The sequence below is a fragment of the Miniopterus natalensis genome, chromosome 11 (genome assembly GCF_054644295.1).
Source record: "Miniopterus natalensis isolate mMinNat1 chromosome 11, mMinNat1.hap1, whole genome shotgun sequence".
Lineage (NCBI taxonomy): Eukaryota > Metazoa > Chordata > Mammalia > Chiroptera > Miniopteridae > Miniopterus > Miniopterus natalensis.
This window is the reverse complement of record NC_142091.1, coordinates 65,967,153-65,984,130: the sequence shown is the minus strand read 5'-3', so window position 1 is coordinate 65,984,130 and position 16,978 is coordinate 65,967,153. Positions and strand designations below refer to the sequence as shown.

Here is a 16,978-nt window from a genome sequence, read left to right as displayed (position 1 = left end):
TATTCTACTTCCTTCCACAGGATGCCAGAGGCCTTGGATGGGCCCCAGGGGTCCCACAGCAGCATTCAGCATGGACTGTGCTGTCAGGAGTTGGAGGGTGTGTGTATGCATGTGCTGTGTGTGCACACGTGTCTGTTGTATAGGTGTGTACAATGAGTGTGCAAGACTCCCTGCACTCACTAGAATACAGGTGAAATACAGAGTCTTCACCACTGTGCTCTCAAGAGCCCAGGACACTGGTGGCACATAGTAGTAGGTGTCCATTAAGTATTCATGGAATGAATGAGTGAGTGAATGAATGAATAAACTTTAACCCACAGGTTCCAAAGGCCCCAGGGGGTAGCTAGATGTTTGTCCTGAGGCAGCTTGGTGTCTTAGTTCTCTGTCCCTCTCCAGGGGAAGGAGGTGGTGGTAGTTCTTGCCCGTGAGATGCCCTGGTGGCTGGATACTCCAGTGTCATGAGTGACCCCCTTCACCCTGCCGCTTCTCAGCCTGGGGGATTTCTCACCTGGAAGACCCCAGAGCAGAGGCTGGAGGGGGCTCTGCTAGGAAACAGGCAGGATTGAGATGAGTGGCTGGGGTGCTCTGCCAGAGCAGGCCTAGAACATTCTAGGCTAGCAGACATTCGGCCTTTCCTCCCTACCACTCACCAGAGCAGCTTAATCTAAGAGGAGAAGAGCTGGGACCCCTCACAGCTGGAAATGGACTGAGCTCTCAGAGGGGCTCAGGGCCTGCGTGTATGTGTGCATGTGAGCGCGCTCAAGCCCATGAACAGACACACACACATACTGGACTGACACTCAGTGGTACTCACCCATAAAGCCATGCCAATTATTAAAATACTGAAGTATTTCTTTACTGATTGACTGACAGTCCCCCCAGGCCAACCCCTAGGTGACCCTGCATCTCCCACCAATCCACACAGAAGGCCCCTATTCCAGCTCAGATCTGGCTTTCATTCCCATTGGTCAGTGTCCATGCCAGATAGCACCCCTCTACACACTTCCTGGCCACTGACATCGGCTCCCCAAAGGACCAGAGAGCTCCTCAAAGGACCTATGATTCCTGCCTGGTCCCAGTGAGCTGCCTCCTCCTGCCTGCTGGTTCAGCAGCCAGGCCACCATGGGGCTCATGTGCCAGTCCTCTGAACAGCATGTCCCTTGGCCTGGATGTTGGGGGAGAGAGAGCAGCCTGGGGGTGGCCTCTACCCCCACAGGCCTGGTAGCAGCTCAGTTGACCCAGCAGCTCAGAGAGGGAGGCAAGAAGATTGGAAGCCCCAGGCAGGCTCCAGACATATGAGGAGCTCTAGGGGCCAGTTCAGGATTTAGAGAAGCTGGACTATGCTCCCTCCATATGGAACTTCAATCTGAAGTGGGGTCCTCCCCAGGAGGAAGGACTAAGGGGCCCCACAGACCAGTGCTTGGTGGCCAGGTTTCACAAGTTAGGGCCATGGTCTGATGACACAGCACAACCTTGGGGTTGTCTGAGGACACCTGGGCAGTGGGAAGCACGAGGATGCCTTGAGGCAGGTCTGTGTGGTCCTAGTCCTGGTGGCTGGGAGGCCCTAGCCCGCCCCCTTAGTAACTGTTGCATTTTCTCAGTCTTCTCTGACGTATTTGGCAAACAGTTCTGAGCCCACCCCGCTTTATGTGGCTGGTGAGGCGCCTGGAGTAACCAGAACAACTCTGGGCTCCTAGGCTGGGGCAGCACCGCCACCTGGTGGATTCTTCTGGAACACCTCCATCCATTGCCCTTCCTGCCCTACTATAGGGAGGCAAGTCCCCCCCACCTCATCCCTTCCTCCTCCTCCAGGGCCCCAAGAAGTCTCGGAGAGGGGGAGGTGGTGGGGCAAGTGCCCTCCTATGCCCCCCAGCTTCCCCTGATATGCCTTAGAGCAGCTGTGCAGGCAGAGCCTCTGCCTCCTCTGGGCTCATGAGGCTGGGTGCGGGCTGTGCTGGGCTCACCCTCTGTGCACAAGTAAGAGCTTCCTTTAGTCTCACATCGCATCGTTAAAGCTCCTGAATTCTGCACGTCTTACTCCATCACATTTCTTTAATATGAAAATGTTTCCTTCCTTTGTCAAATACAGATGCTCTAGAAAGAGGCCAGGCTTGTCCTGCAGCTTCATTGACCCCTCCCTCATAGCCCACTTGTGTGTACCATCTGGGGGCACCTGTAACCTGGTCTCAGAGGCAGGAACCTAGAGATACAATCTACACCTGTTTCAATCTACAAATCAAACTGCAGCCACGTTGGTGGCCAGGCAGATGGACCAGAGCCAGGTGCCACACTCCTCGGTAGCAGGCTGAAAAGGGGGCCAGAGATGCTGAGAAAGGGTCCCTGCCCTGGGGACAGTGGTGAAGTGCCCACCATGCTTCCCTGCAAATGCAGCCATTCCACACACACCCTCCTCCCCCCTCTGGTCCTCCCGCGGCCCAGGATGCAGCACCCCCAAGTCAGGCTAGATTCTTACAAATCTTCTTTAATAGTCAGTCTTCAAATCATAGTTATGCTTTACATAACTGTGCACAGAGCCCCTCCCTACCCCCTTACAAAGCACAGCCTCACCCACCCACTCCCCGGGAGGCAGAGGCCAAGGGACAGCATCCTTCCTGCTTCCCTGAACAGCTCAGGGTCCTGGTGAATGCAGGGCCAGCTCTGTGCCACGCCACAAGGATGTGCCCCTCTGGTCCCCTAAGCAGCCAGGGCCAGGCCAGACTGCCTTCAGCCTAGCTCATCCAGGCCTTGCTCCCATAATACGGCCCAGGCAGATCTGAGCTATCTGGGTCAGGCCTGGGAAGGGGTCCTGCCCCCAACATCAGGTAAAACCCACCCTTTCCCACAACCTTTAATGAAAATATGAAAGCCAAAGGTATAAGCATCATAGTGGAAAAATGTTGACCCACGCAGTGGGCAGTCCCCTGACAGCCCAGGGTGCCTTATCTACACCTCCCCCCCCATTTTTAATATACTTTCCCCCACACAATATATACATCCCCAAAGGCAGGCAGAAACCCAGCCCACCTGTGCAGAGATGCTGCAGGGAGTGTTTTCTTCGAGTTGCTCAGAGAACCCCGGTGGGCAGTGAGTGGAGGAGCCACAGCAGCAGGGCTCAAGGCCAGAGGCAGAAAGACAGGGAGGGGGTCCAGGCCTCAGACAGCCCCTCACTCCCAGCAGCACAGGACAGACAAGGCGCCTTGGCAGTGAGGTGGGAGGCGGGCCTGGAGGAGGGAGCCAGGGAGACCCCTAGGAGCCCTGAGGTTAGGGGACAGGCAGGGAGGTGGGGACAGCAGCTGCCTCAGTACTTGGGGACCTTGCTGTAGTCTTCGGAATGGACATGTCGGCACAAGCAGATGGACAGGAGCATCCCCAGGAGCTGTTGAGGGAAAGGGCAAGAGTCAGAGGAGGCCCCAGAGTAGCATCCTGCCGTCCAGGTCCATACATGGGGACTAAGAGGATCCTCAGCCACAGTCTCATGACCAGCCTGTGACTTGGGCAGTAGAGGGCCAGGGAGGGCCAGTTCTCAGGCCAGGCTTGCCACAGGGCCTCCCCCAGGACATGGGCAGAGCAAGGACAATCCAGGAGGACAGAGCATGGGGAGGGCTGCAGGGGAGGGAACCCAGACCTCAATGACAGCGACGCCCACACACACGCCCAGGATGATGCCCAGGTTTTCCTGCAGCCACTCCTGTACCTTCTCCATGCAGCCCTGCAAGGGGAGAACAGCCATGTCAACCCACGCCACGCTGCCTCACCCCGCCACGCAGAACCACCAAGCGGGCCAGCCCCTGCCCAGAGAGGTCTGTGGGTTTCTTGAATAGACATATTAATGACTATTGTAATGAAGGTAAAAACGACAGGGGAACAAGTAGATCAAAGGGGACAGCTAAGTGAAGGAAGGGGGTAAGGATGGAGCAGGAACCCAGGTGAGCCTGGGTGCCCCCGAGCCCAGCCCCGACCCCACAGCCCTCCACATACCTTCTTATACACGGGCCAGTTCTCGGGGATGTTGTCACTCTGGGTACTGTTGCTGGAAGCCTCGCAGAAGCCCTTCTTCAAGGGGGGGGTGTCATCCTCCCCCTTGAGCTCACAGGAACAGGGGTAGGTGAGGGTGGTGCGATTCATGAGCTCAGCGTTTTCTGTCCAGTTATAGAAGCTGACCCAGCCGCAGCACTTGCCCTGGACAAGGAGGGGACAGGCTGCTCATGCCCACTGCCCATCAGGCCATCTGACATTCTGGCAGAGGTGGGGCCTCCCCAGAAAGAGGCTCAGATCTGCCTCATCCAGGCCTCCCTGGGCCCAGCCACACCACCAGGACTCGAGTTTAGACTTTGACTTCTGTGAGCCACAAAGGATTTAAAGGGACTTTCAGGAAACATAGACCATAAACTACTCAACAGTAGGAAGGGAAAATCAGGACCAGCAAAAATATAAAGCAGAACAGAAGGGAGTTTCAAGTTGAAGGACAGAACACAGGTGTGGGGGACAAAAAGCAGGGCAGACAGCATTCGGTTAAGAGCGTGGGGCTTGGAGTCCGGCCACTGGGTTGAAATCCCAGCTCTGCTACCACCAGCTACTCAACTCTGGTCAAAGTACTGACCTCAGTTTCACCTGAAAAGTAGGGCAATGTGGTTTCTAACTCCCAAGGCTGTTAGGAGGACTAAGTGGGACGAGGCCAGCCAAGCACCCAGCGCAGGTCTGGGGAGCACGGTAATTGCATAGGAAAGGCCAGTCCCGCTTCTCGGTGCTAAGTGTGCTGGAGTTGCAATTTGCCTCTGAGCTTCCTGGTGGCCAAAGTGAAAAAGGAGACATGCCCCGTACTGTAGAGGATCACTTTGTACAGGAAAAAATGCTCCAGTTCCAGAAGGGAAGAAAACCTTTCTGGGCTCCATGTGCCAAAAGGGCCCCCATGGAGCTCATGAATGGGACCCCAAGAGGCTTTGGATCACATCTGGGCTTGAGTTCCCAACAGGACGGGGATCTCAGGGGCTGGGCCTGTGCTGGAAATGCCCCAAGAAGACAGAGCAGAGTGGCAGCAGGGGTCCTTTCAAAGCCTGGCCCTGCCCCCTGCATGGGCAAGCCGTTGCCTTTCTCTGGCCTCGTTTCCTCATTGGGGGAATGGGATGGCAATAAGCACCATGCCAGCATCCCCAGGAGGAGTACTGAGCTGCATGCCACCGTGCCCAACGCAGTCAGTTCCCCACCCGCTCCCTTCCCCTCTCAGTGACCAGTACCTGACAAGCAGCCCGGGGCCAGCAGGGGGCGCGCCAAGCATGCGCAGGAGTTCTTGGGCTCCCGGTTGTATTTTTTTATGTTGCAGTTGCCTGGCCGCCTCCCCTCTGGCAGAAAGTTTGGTACCTTGGAGGGGCACCCACAGGTCCTCCCACACCCAAGGCAAATGAGGCAGCTTTCCTTGACCTTTCTACTGCACCAGACAGAGCCCTTCTCTCCAGGGCCTCCTGCCCTGACCCGTGCCAAGGTCTGTCCCCAGCCGCCACTCACCCAGTGTCTCAGTGGTTGTGCACGGGGAATAAAACATCACCACACGGTAAGTGCTACCTAAGTGCCACAGGCTTTAAAAGTTCATCCTGCATGAGTATGGATCAGTAGCCCCATTTTATAGATGAGGAAACTGAGGCTCTGAGAAGGTCTGGCAGGAAGTGGCAGAGTTAGTATCCCAGCCCTCAGGAGCCTGACTTACAGTCTGTGTTCTTAACCACCATCCCAAGCAGCATCTGACAGACATCAGAATCCTCTAGAGGCCCTGATAGCTGCAGGGATCCCCCAGCCAGCCAACTACCTCCCATGGCGGGATGTTCTTCATCTCCCAAGGGACCCACTTCTCCCCCAGGCTCCTTGAAAGGTGGCACTTGTTCATCCTGGGATTGACTCCCTCTAATCTTAGCAAAGCATCTCAAGAATTATGGGTCAGACTAAAGGTGTGACGAAAACATCTTCCTGTGTGCGTCCAGCCCTCCTGCGACACGGGCCCTCCTACCTGGCCTCATCTGCTTCTCACCAAAAAATCTGTGAGGCAGGTAGGCCAGAAAACATCACCCTCTCCTTTTCACAGCTTGGAAAATGGATGCGCCCATACCTCCTGGACAAAGTCCCTCTTCAGTCTCTAAACTCTCCTGTCAGTCGGTGCTAGCAGGTCCTACATGATTGCTGTACCCAGCGTCCTCACAGGCGAGAGGAGGCGGCTGCAGCCCAGAGGATGGGGTCCTGGCCAAGGGCACACAGCACCTGGGACCATGAGAGAGAGGGCAGCCGGGCCCTGATCACTGATGTCTATTTGTGTGTGTGATGATTGGTTCACCTTCAAGGCAGGCTGGGAACCCAGTCAGATGGCCATTCATTCATTCATTCATTCAGCCAGTCATTCTGTCAGTTTGTGGTCTCTGGCTCTCCCATTTTAATTGAGATGGAACACACATACACTAAAGTGCACAAATTTAGCTTGTGAATTTTTACATATATAGTGCATAACCTCTTAGACTAATGAATAGAGCTTTCCTTTCACCCCAGAACTTTTCCAAGGGCTCCTCCCTAAAGGTAGCCTCCACTCAGACTTGGCACCGCATTTCTTAACCTCCAGGGTAGAGCTCCCAACACTTTCCAACCTGGCTTGAGATGAGAGGGTCGAGAGCTGACCCCCACTCTCTGGCCACAGGTTGGAGCACTGCGAGCCATGGGACATCTTCCAAGGCCTGGGGCCCCCTGAGCAAGGAGCTGTGGTGGTGGCTGAGGTGCCAGGTAGGAGGACTCCCCCCACATCACACTCACATACACACTCGATAACATTCTCTGTCAGGTGCACACAGGCACACAGACACACATAAGCCAAGAACCTCGCGCGGCCCTGCGCCCTACCCCGTCTTACCTGAGCCTGCACGTAGTCCCAGCCCTGCTGCAGGCTGTCCTCCTGACCATGCTTGTAGTCCTGAATGAGCTTGGTCACGATGTTGCCCATCTCCTGCTTCACCTGCAGAGAGGAGAGCAAGGATCGAGGTCAGATTTCTTAAAACCCATGCCCCACCTCTGGTCACATCTACTTAAACTGCCTCTCCCCACCCTAATCCCTGAGCCTGGGGACATGCTCACGGTGGGAAAGCATTTCATTGTCCATTCCAACCACTTCCCTGGCACTTCCTGTTGGTCACCATGCTAAGCCCAGTGCAGTCAGGACCAACCACTCCTGCCCTGCAGTCTATCCCGCACTCAGCTGCCGAGTAACCATTCATATGTGAATCTTTCCATGTCTGAACCTTTCCAAGGCTGGAAACCTTCCAGTCGCTTCCTGCTGCTCTCAGGAAAAATGCCAACATCCTCTCAATGCCCCACAAGGCCCTGCCTCATCTGTCCCCTGCTCTTCCTGGACCGCATTTCTTCTGTTCTTGCCTCCTCTGCTTCTGTTACCCAGGTCTCCTTGCTGTCTTTGTACTAGGCTCACTCCTGCCTCAGGGCCTTTGCGCTGGCTGTTCGCTCTGCCTAGAATCCTCTTCCCCCAAATATTAACATGACTCCCTTCTTTACTTCCTTCAGAGCTCTACTCAAATGTCACCTCCTCAGAAAGGGCTTCCTGGACCACCCTACAAAATAGCATGCCTTCCCTATCCCCTCTCCAGCCCCTCCTTATCTATCCTGCATGGGATACCCTGTATTTTCTTCATAGCTCTGTTGTGACATGTTCCATTATCTCCAGGGTTATCATCTGCCCCCCACTAGAATGTCAGCTCTGTGGGAGCAGGGCCTGTATCCGGTGAGCCTGCCCAGAGTAGGCGTGTGGTGTCCACAGTAAGGAAACAAGTAGAATCGCTGCTATCTGCACGCACCCGGCAGTCCTCACGCACACTCCCCGTTAACCCTCACGCCTGCCCCCGGCCCCAGAGAATCTAAGTCCTGACAGTGCCGGTCGCCACCATGCTCAGGAATTCAGGGGCCTGGCTGAGGAAGAGAGAAGCACAGCACAGAGAAAACGCTGATTTACAAATAAGGCAGGAATGGGTGCGGGATCAAGATGAGGGGTGCAGGGTCAAAAGGACTCAACCCAAAGGCCTTTCACTGGGGACCTGAGCAGAGGATCTCACTGCGGCAGCTTTTCAGGAACAACTCAGCTGCACAAAGAGAGGCAAACCCAAAACCAGCCTAGATTGCTGAGGACAGGGCTTCCCTCCTCCACTAGAAAGGCCCCAGGAGGGAGGGCCCTCCCTCCCCTCCCCTCCCTCCCCTCCCCTCCCTCCCCTCCCTCCTCTTCCCCCAGCCAGCCCCAGCCTGGCCCTACCGGGCCTCTCCCAAGGACCTGGCCTGAGGCCCTTCTCAGCATACATGAATGGACAGGCTGGTCACGCTGACCTGCTGTCTGTTGCTGTGGGACCCCACAGGGAGGGCCCGAGAGGGGCAGGGGCACTGAGGGACAGCTGCACACCTGGCCCCCAGTTCCTGAGAAAAGGGAATTAGGGAGCAGGGACAGGCGCTGTCAGGTAGGGGCTTTCAGAGCCTGGTTCCAAACCCTGTGAGTGGGACTTCCGCCAGCTCCCCACAGATGGCTGTGTACGCTGTGCTCAGAGAAACCACATCCTCCAGATGGACCTGTGGCCCTGGCTCCTGGGCTTCCGTCACCAACCTGAGGAAACCAGCCCGAGGACCTGTTCTTCCCCTCTCCCTCTTGATAAGACTCTTAGCATGTTGCTTTTGTTTACTACCCAGAGCTCTCTACAATTTACCAAGCTTTCCCGTCAGCAACTAGTCACAACAAGACGAGTGGCTAACGTTGACAAAATGCCTGTTCTGTGCAGGCCTATGCTAAGCCCTTTTCATGCGTCATCTCACTTCAGTCCTCAGAGCAGACCTATGGTCTGGGTACTGACCTTGTCCCCTCATTTTAGAGATGCAGAAAACGAGGCTCAGAGAGGTTCATTAACTTCCTCAAGGTCACACAGCCAACAAGTAGAAAAGCTGAGGTTTGGACTCAGGCCTGTCTGATTCTAAACCCCAAGCTTTTACCCATTCAGCTCTACCGGCATTTTAACCATATGGCTATACCTTGAAGTAAGTCATAGCACCTTTAAGAGGGCCAGGAAAAGCCAAGTGGCTTGCCCTTGTCACACAGCTGGGGCTGTCCACCTGCAGATCTTTTATCTTTCTGCTCCGACATCTCTGCTCCCCCCTCTACCCACAGTGAGCGGATGGCCTCTAAGGCGTGCAAAGAAGGGGATTCCTCAGAGGCATGTGCTTGGAAAGCTACCTTTCCCACATCCTGCTCACGGCCTTCCCCCACTGACCCAGACTCTATTTACACCCCGGTGTGGTTGCCACAGCAGCTGAGACTTCCCTGTTTCAGGTCCTCCTGAAATGAGAAGGTGGTAGAAACCGTGTGCTTTCCGCTGAGACTGGGTGGTTTCCATGGAAACACCACGCCATCCTCCAGCCCGGAGTGTGGCTGAGGGCCACAGCTGAGCCACGGGGACTGGTTCAGCGTGGAGCTGATGTCTTGGGATCCCAATGCCCACGAGGCTGTGTTGGGAGCCCAGGGAGGTCACCCTGGCAACCAGACTGTCCCTGAGCCAGGAGCAGTGAGACAGTGAGACAATGCTCACCATCCTCCATCCCTGCAGGCGGCCTCTGTGGTGTCTGACTGCACTCACTCACCCACCCTCCCTCTTTAAACAACACTTCCCTTCCTTGGGGTCAGCATCCCTCAACCCACCCACAAGCCTGGAAGCCCTGCACCCCCTCCCCCACTGCTACAGGCAGGCAAAGACCTAGGCTGCCCCTTTAATGCCTTCCCCATCCTTGGAGCAGCGAGTGCTGCAGGGATGGGTATGTGTCCCTGGCTCACGCACATACGAGCTCTCTCTGCTAATCTGATGCAAGGAAGGCCACCACCTTGGGCTCTGAGAAGGGAGCCAACGTAAAAGAGAAAGCTGAGGGTGAAGAGGATGTCCTGCTGGCAGCCTCTGGATACGTGGACCCAGCCGAGCCTGCAGCCAGCCGGCTACTTTCAGTGGGTTACTGTCACAGGCAATCAAGGGGCCTGCCCAGGAAGAACTGCAGCAGTTACAGCCCAGGGCAAGATGAAAATGCAGGGCCCTTGTTAAAAAATGATCAGGAATTTCAAAGCAGCAGCAGCAAAGCAGCAAACCAAGCACAGGACCCTCCTAAGTGTGGGACCCTGTGTGACTGCTCGGGCCACATGCCTAAAAAGCCAGCCCTGGTCCTGCCCAACACCATCCTCCTCTTATCCCAGAAGAGAAAATGGGGGCCCACAGAGTCACAACAACTTCCCAGGATCACACAGCTAGCAGGCGGCAGAGGTATGACTGTAAACCTGATATGTGCAGCTCCAGAACCCCGAGATCTTAACCACAACAAGCCACTCACTGTCTCCCCTGTCCGCTAGGATGACACCTCCCTGCCTTTCCTCGCCAATGCTGTGCTTTATGTAGGGTGAGTTTTCACAGAAAGGTTAAATTAGAAGAGAATTTTGAGTCCGGTGTATCATCTACACGTAAGAATCCTTCTCACACCTTTCCAGGTTCTGCTTAAATGCTCCCTTTGATGGGGAACTCATTACAGGATTGAGGCACCCAGCAGGTGCTACAAGTCTTTGTCCCACTTTTCTCCATGAACCCTTTCCAGGACAGCCTGGACACTTTCTTCCCTAAAGGGAAGAGAAAGGGCGCCTCTCCCTGTCCTGGCTCCAGATGCCTCCAAGCCAAGCCCATCAGGAAGTTTTCATCTTGGTGAGCAGACATCTCACAGGCTATGTTGCCCTCAGGGAACCTATTTTACTCCCTGGACCTTAGCATGTGTGCACAGTGTCTATTTGGGGCTTCTCAGGGGGGAGAGGGAAAGAGAAAGGGAGCCACAGCTCTCCCGACCACCCTCTCTGGGGAGCACATGGCAGTGGGCTCAGACACTGTCGTCACCCCCCACCCCCATCTCCCACCCAGGCCACTCGAGCCCCCCCCCCCAAAGCTCTCTCCCCCAGGCCTTCTGCTGAGCTTCTGATATAAGCCCTCGGGGCCTTAGCAGCCTCACCTGTGCAGGTTGTTGGGCGGGTTAGAAGTGTGACTGCTTGCGTACAGCCAGCCCAGTGCCCAGCAAACCATGGGAGACAGTATCAGTTCACTTCCTTCCCCCTGCCTGCCTCTCACCCTCCACTGCCTGCAGAGAACAAGTCAGAATGCCAGACCATCAGAGCCTGGGATGGCCTGAGAGGTTACCTGAGGCTCAGAGAGGCTGGGTAACCTGTCCAAGCACACACAGCAATCAATGGCAGAGCCTACCTACAATTCGGAGCCCCTGAATCCCAGAACTGCCCTTTGCCCACTGAACGGAGGCTGGATCAACAGTCAGGCAAGGCAGCAGCCAGGGGAATGGCAGCTTTATACTTCCTGGCCCCCAAAGCCCTTGCTAACACTAGTATTGATACCGACAACAGGAACGGCTGCCAGTTACTGAGCCCTTACTAAGCGTTAATGAAGTTAATGACGGTGACCATAACTACAACACTTGCAATGACACCACGAGCATCTGCTCTGGGCCAGTGCTACACTGAGCCCTCCCCACATGTCGCCACAGCGCTCCAAGGTGGCCCTTGGGACCTCTGTGCTCCGGCACTGAGATGTTCCAGTTTTACAGAGGGATCAGGGCATGTGTCACAACCCAAAACCCCTCCTTCACATTCCCAAGGGACACCTGAATGGGGCACACAAGGGCCATCAGTAGCCTCACTTCCATTCAAGTCCATTTTGCCACAAAATGAATTGCAAATAGTTTTTTGGGGGGAGAGTGATCAAAGTAGTTTTGGGTTTCAGAACTGCAGATGGCAGACAGTGGACCTGTGTGCTTACTGCCATGTGACCAAAGAGGCAACTGAGGCCCAGAGAGACTAAGTAACTTGTTAGGGGTCTCAGTGCAGAGGATCCAATAGGAGCAGTTTGATTCTGGAGTCAGGCCCTGGGCCACCACTCTGTATTTTATAAACAAGCTGCAGTTGGTGCTCCTGGGTGGGGGTGGGGGCCAGGAAGGTTTATTCTCGATTTGTAATCGAAGAACCCAAGGCTGGAGAGGCCATGTGCCTTGCCCAAGGACCCAGCGGTCCTCTGTTGCTGCCTTGGAAACGGTGGCTGCTGAAAGTGTGGAGCAGGAAAGACAGATGGCAGCCTGGAGAGCGCTTCATGGGGAGCCCACAGGCTCAGTCCCTCCCACCTGCCCAGGAACCTGGAGAGTGGGGAAGATGGGCCCACTGCCTTGAACAGGCCTCTCCTTCAGGCTCACAGTCCCCCCTCCCCAGCTGGGCCTCATCTGCAGGAGTAAACACCATCAAGGGCATGTTTAGTCTTCCACTGGGATTTACAATGTGCCAGGAAAGAAAAAATAAATCATTCATTCCAACTTAGGCAATAGGCTGGCGCCAGAACTTCCCCCAAAAAGCCAGAAAATTTCCCCTGCCTTCCAGAGAGGAGGTGGGCCAAGGGGAGGGAGTTGGGACCAGGAGAGGGAGGTGTTGAGCCTGGGGGCGGTGAGGGAGGCAAAGAAGGGGACAGTGAGTTTGAGGGACAGAGCCTAGCCTGGAGTCGGGAGAAGTGATCCTCCACACAAGCCCTGCTCCGGAGCTGGGGGACACCTCCAAGGTGCAGCTCCTGGTCACGAGCCAAGCAGAGACTGTACCATCCTGTGGGGAAGCAGTGTGGTGTAGAGGGAGGCACAGGCAAGTCAAAGGAAGTGGAGGGAAATCTCTGCTCTGACACCTCTGTCTTGTGTGTGACCGTAGCCAAAAGTCACTTTGCTTTTTGGGGCCTCAGTTTCTTAAAGTGGAAAACGATTGTAAAACTGAAACGTGTGTCAAGTTACAAAGTCAGCTCCTAGCATGTGGTTGGTGTCCACAGATGGGTACCACCTTTATTACTGTGAGATGGGGAAACACACAGGGGTGAGAAAGTAGACTGCCTGACACCCTGCAGAGTCAACCAGCCTGAGTCAGAGGAACCAGTTCATTGAGGCCCAGTTCTTGCCCACCCTGATTATAATGTAAAATTGACTGAGTCCCAGAGAAGCCCCATAGCCCTTTCTGTGGTAAAGGAGTTTCCCTGCCCTAAGTATTTGCTTCCTGTGTGATAGCTAAGCAAGCTTCCTTTCATCTACTGAAACTGTATTTCCCCTTTTGCCTTGACTGCCAGGGAGCTCAGTGTTCAAGTTAGCTCTCAGCTACATGAGAATCTCATCCTGTGGCTTCAGGAACAATGGTCTTCCTCTCTCTGTGTGCATTCTGATCTCTTTCATTTTGATTTTAGCTACCCTGTGGCTATGTTGGAAGTCAGGTCCAATTCTCCTGGGAAACAGGCCAGGTGTGGATTGTAATTAGGTAAAGCAGATTCAGGTGGGAACCACCACAGAGAAAATTTCACCAGCATGAACCCAGAAGCCAGGCTGCCATTTACTAGCTGTGTGACCTCTGGCCAAGTTGCTTAACTTCTCTGGGCCTCAGTTTCCACATCTGAAAATGAGGGTATTCATATCCACGATCTCACAGAACTGTGAGGACCAAATATTAAATGCAGTAAGTGCACGACATTCAGTTCCAGACTTGTTCTCAGTTATAAGTGTTAGTTGTTGATGGTGTAATGTTTTCTCAGCTTCCTTCTAAGAGGGATCTGAGGCAACTTGACCTTTAAGTGGTAAAATGCAGGAGCCCACCTGGCTGCAGGGTCTGCCACCTGCTGGGTGGACCAGAACTATAGCGCTAGGGAAGGCAGGCCCCCAGCTCAGCTGGCCCACAGTGAACTCCTACTGGAGCCACGGAGCCTGAGTTTTCCCTGGTCTGGCCATTGACCTGCTGGGTGCCCTCACCTGTAGGACTAGGATTCTCACACTATCTTGGGAGAGCGCGGTGGGGATTGGCAAAAGAATGAATGTAAAGTGGCCAACAGTGACTCAGCATATAGTGTGTGCTGAACCAAGGTAGGGATGGTGGAGGTTATAGTTACTATTACTGATGTTGTTATTGCTACTAATATCTCTGAGCATCTATTTCCCTGTCTGACAACACAATACTTACCATACAGAGCTGCTGTGAGGAGAGACAATGTGTGTAAAGCTTCTAAAAGATACCATGTGCACACAGTAGGTGTCCCATAAATAACTGTGATAATCACAATTGACCAGCTCATCCAGCAGCCACTCCTGGCTCATTGTGCCTCTGTCTTTAGAGTCGGAAAGCTAGATACTTTCTCAGCCACCCTCAAAGCCAGGAGTGCCTCTGTAACCCAATCTGGGGATGTTTTTAGGGGGCTTGCTCTTCTGATAAAAGGGATGGCCATGGCTGGCATTGCCCCATGCCCCTTCTTTGGGCCACAGCAGCACAAGATGGGGCGGTGGTAGCCACCTTGGGACCATGAGGTGAGTGGCATGACGTGGAAAAGCCATCATGATGGGGATGCTGAAGAGGCAGCCAGAACCATAGTCTCTGAGTTTCCAAACTAGACTTCTGGTTATTTCACAAGCATCCTTAGATTTGAAGCCACAGTAAATCTAATCTTCTGTTCCACAAAGCTGAGTCCCTCTGACACAGGACTAATGTTTTATTGACAATCTCTCCCCTGGGCCTCATCTGTGCTAAGAAGCCTTAACAGTAATGAGAACAATAAACATTTTTTTGAGTCCTTCCCGTGTCAACCACAATGCTAGATGTTTTACTAACATAATCTCACCGAACCTTCACAACAACCCAAAGAGTTAAATTTCATTATTGTCCCCAGTTTACAGAAGGTGAAACAGGCAGAGAGAGGCAAGCATTTTGGCACAGTGGCCACAGGGCTAGAAGGTGGCGGGGTGGACCCGGATCCGCCCAGGAGGGACTTTGCCCACAGGCACCGCTGTCCCATCTAACAGCCCACCGTTAGTCACCAGGGGGGTGCCCGCACCTGCTGGGCTTGTCTGGGACAACTGAGTCTTCTTGTCTACCCCCCACCCCCAAGCGATCCCCCACGTGGTGGGTCGATGCAGGCTGGGGGTCGGGAGGGAGGGGGTGCGTACCTTGTCCATGTTGAAATAGAAGAGGACACCAGAGGCCACCTGGGCGATGAGGATCAGGAGGAGGAAGACGAAGTACTGGGGACACAGAGCAGGCAGTCAGCTGAGAGCCCCCCACCAGGTCCCACTTCAGATGCTCCCCCCCAATCTGGGCCAGGGCCGGGCTCAGGGGCTGCGCGGGCAGTGGGGGGGCTACTCACCAGCCCCAGCAGGCAGCGGACCTCGTTCACAGCGCCGATGCAGCCCAGGAAGCCCATGAGCATGGTGACAGCCCCCACTCCGATGAAGATGTAGGCCCCCACGCTGAGCGAGGAGGAGGAGGTCTCTGGGGGGTGGAAAGAAGGGTGTTTGATCAGCCTGGCTGTCCACTCTCACGGAGAACAAAATCAGAGGCAGGCTTGAAGGCCCAGGGCTGCGCCCACACGCCCTCCTTGGGGTCAGGGTGCCTGGTCAGCCCCCAGCAAGGAGCCTGCTCCTCGCCCCCTTCGCAAGCTGCCTGGGTGTGCCTCCCCCAGTTTACCCTAAACCTCACCCCTGCTTTACCCTTAGCTCCTCAGCGCTGACTGTGAGGGAAAAGACTACATTTTACTAATTTATCTTACTCGTGTCTGCAGCCCCACAAGAATGAGAGGTCCGGGAGGGCAGGGACTTGGGTTTGTCCCTGCTGAACCCCCGACCCCCGAGCAGTGTCTGGCACAGCACAATAATGCATAAATAGCTGCTGAATGAATGAGCCGCAGACTGGCAGGTTCTGCTGGGGCCACAGATACCACAGGCCTGACTTCCTCCTGGTCCATATATTAATAAACTCCAACTCTGACGTAGCTCAGCCCAGCCATTTCAGGTGAGGAAACAGGCTCAGCGAGGTGCACCGGCCCAGGCCAGAGCTGGGATTGGCAAGCATGCAGACCTCCAATGCCATGCTCTTTCCACTAATGCCTGGGGCACATGTCCTGGCACAGGCATGGCACTTGTTCATTCATTCAGCCAGTAAATGTTTACCAGGTGCTCACCACGTGCTAGACACTGAGCTGGCTCTTGGGGACACCAAGACAGACTGACAAGGTTCCCATACCAAGGAGCTGACATTATGTGGGGTGGGGGGTGGGGACAATGAATAAACAATATAACCTTCTGGTTGCGTAAAGGGCCATGAAGCTGGCTAATGCAGAGAACAGGGAGTGGGCTGTGGCGTTGGGAAGGCTGGTATGAGCAGCTGACATTTGAGCCGAGATGAGAAGGGAGACGTCAGTCAAGTGAAGACCTGAGGGAAAAGCATTCCAGGGAGTGGGAACAGCAGGTGCAAAGCCGGAGGAAGAGGTCAACGATGTATATTTGAAGAAAGGAAAGAAGTCGAGAAAGAATGAACCAGCATGAGTGAGAGAGGTCTGTGACAGGCAATGTGCTCTCGGCATAGAGAAGGGGCCTGATGGCAAGAGACCCTCCCCAGGGCCATGGGCAGGCAGAGCCCACCCCTGTGGGTGGGGATCCGCAGTTCTGTTGGGCACTGGACCAGCATTTCCAAGCCCAACAGATCATAGGACAGAGCTCATGTTTACCACCAGCCTGTTGGCAGGGGGTACACTCTACCCCAAGGCTGATACACCAGGAGGGCAGGAGTGCCAGGGTGGATGTGCCCTCCACAGGCTGGGGGGGAGGAGAAGGGCGGGGGGGGGGCGATGGCGGAGGGCCGGGGGCAGGGCTGCACTGGGCTCACTCCCAAGACAGCCCAGCATGCCTGGGAGGCAGCCTAGGAGGGAGGTTCTCAGAGGCTGCAGAGGGCACATCAGCATCAGAGGAACTTTTTAGAGATACAGATTCCTGGGTGCAGCGCAAGACAGCCTAGAATCAGCACAGTCAGGGCTGGCACAGTGGACTGTTAGCAGGGAGAACACAGGGCTGCCCCCTGGAGGACCTGGGAGAGGTCACGGAGGGGGGC

General features: G+C 54.9%; 1 protein-coding gene across 2 annotated transcripts in view; it reads right to left on the bottom strand.

The window, feature by feature from the left end:
* Window positions 1-2,462: 2,462 nt before the first annotated feature.
* The window catches only part of CD82 (CD82 molecule), a 47,454-nt gene continuing 32,938 nt past the window's right edge, over window positions 2,463-16,978 (bottom strand). For both annotated transcript variants that reach the window (XM_016197662.2, XM_016197663.2), the window contains exons 5-10: window positions 15,240-15,364; window positions 15,043-15,117; window positions 6,884-6,985; window positions 3,979-4,179; window positions 3,626-3,709; window positions 2,463-3,376 (exon numbers count right to left, since the gene is read on the bottom strand). In XM_016197662.2, the coding sequence (XP_016053148.2) occupies window positions 3,299-3,376; window positions 3,626-3,709; window positions 3,979-4,179; window positions 6,884-6,985; window positions 15,043-15,117; window positions 15,240-15,364 (665 nt within the window). In that variant the 3' untranslated portion in view covers window positions 2,463-3,298. The remainder of the gene's footprint in view (window positions 3,377-3,625; window positions 3,710-3,978; window positions 4,180-6,883; window positions 6,986-15,042; window positions 15,118-15,239; window positions 15,365-16,978) is intronic.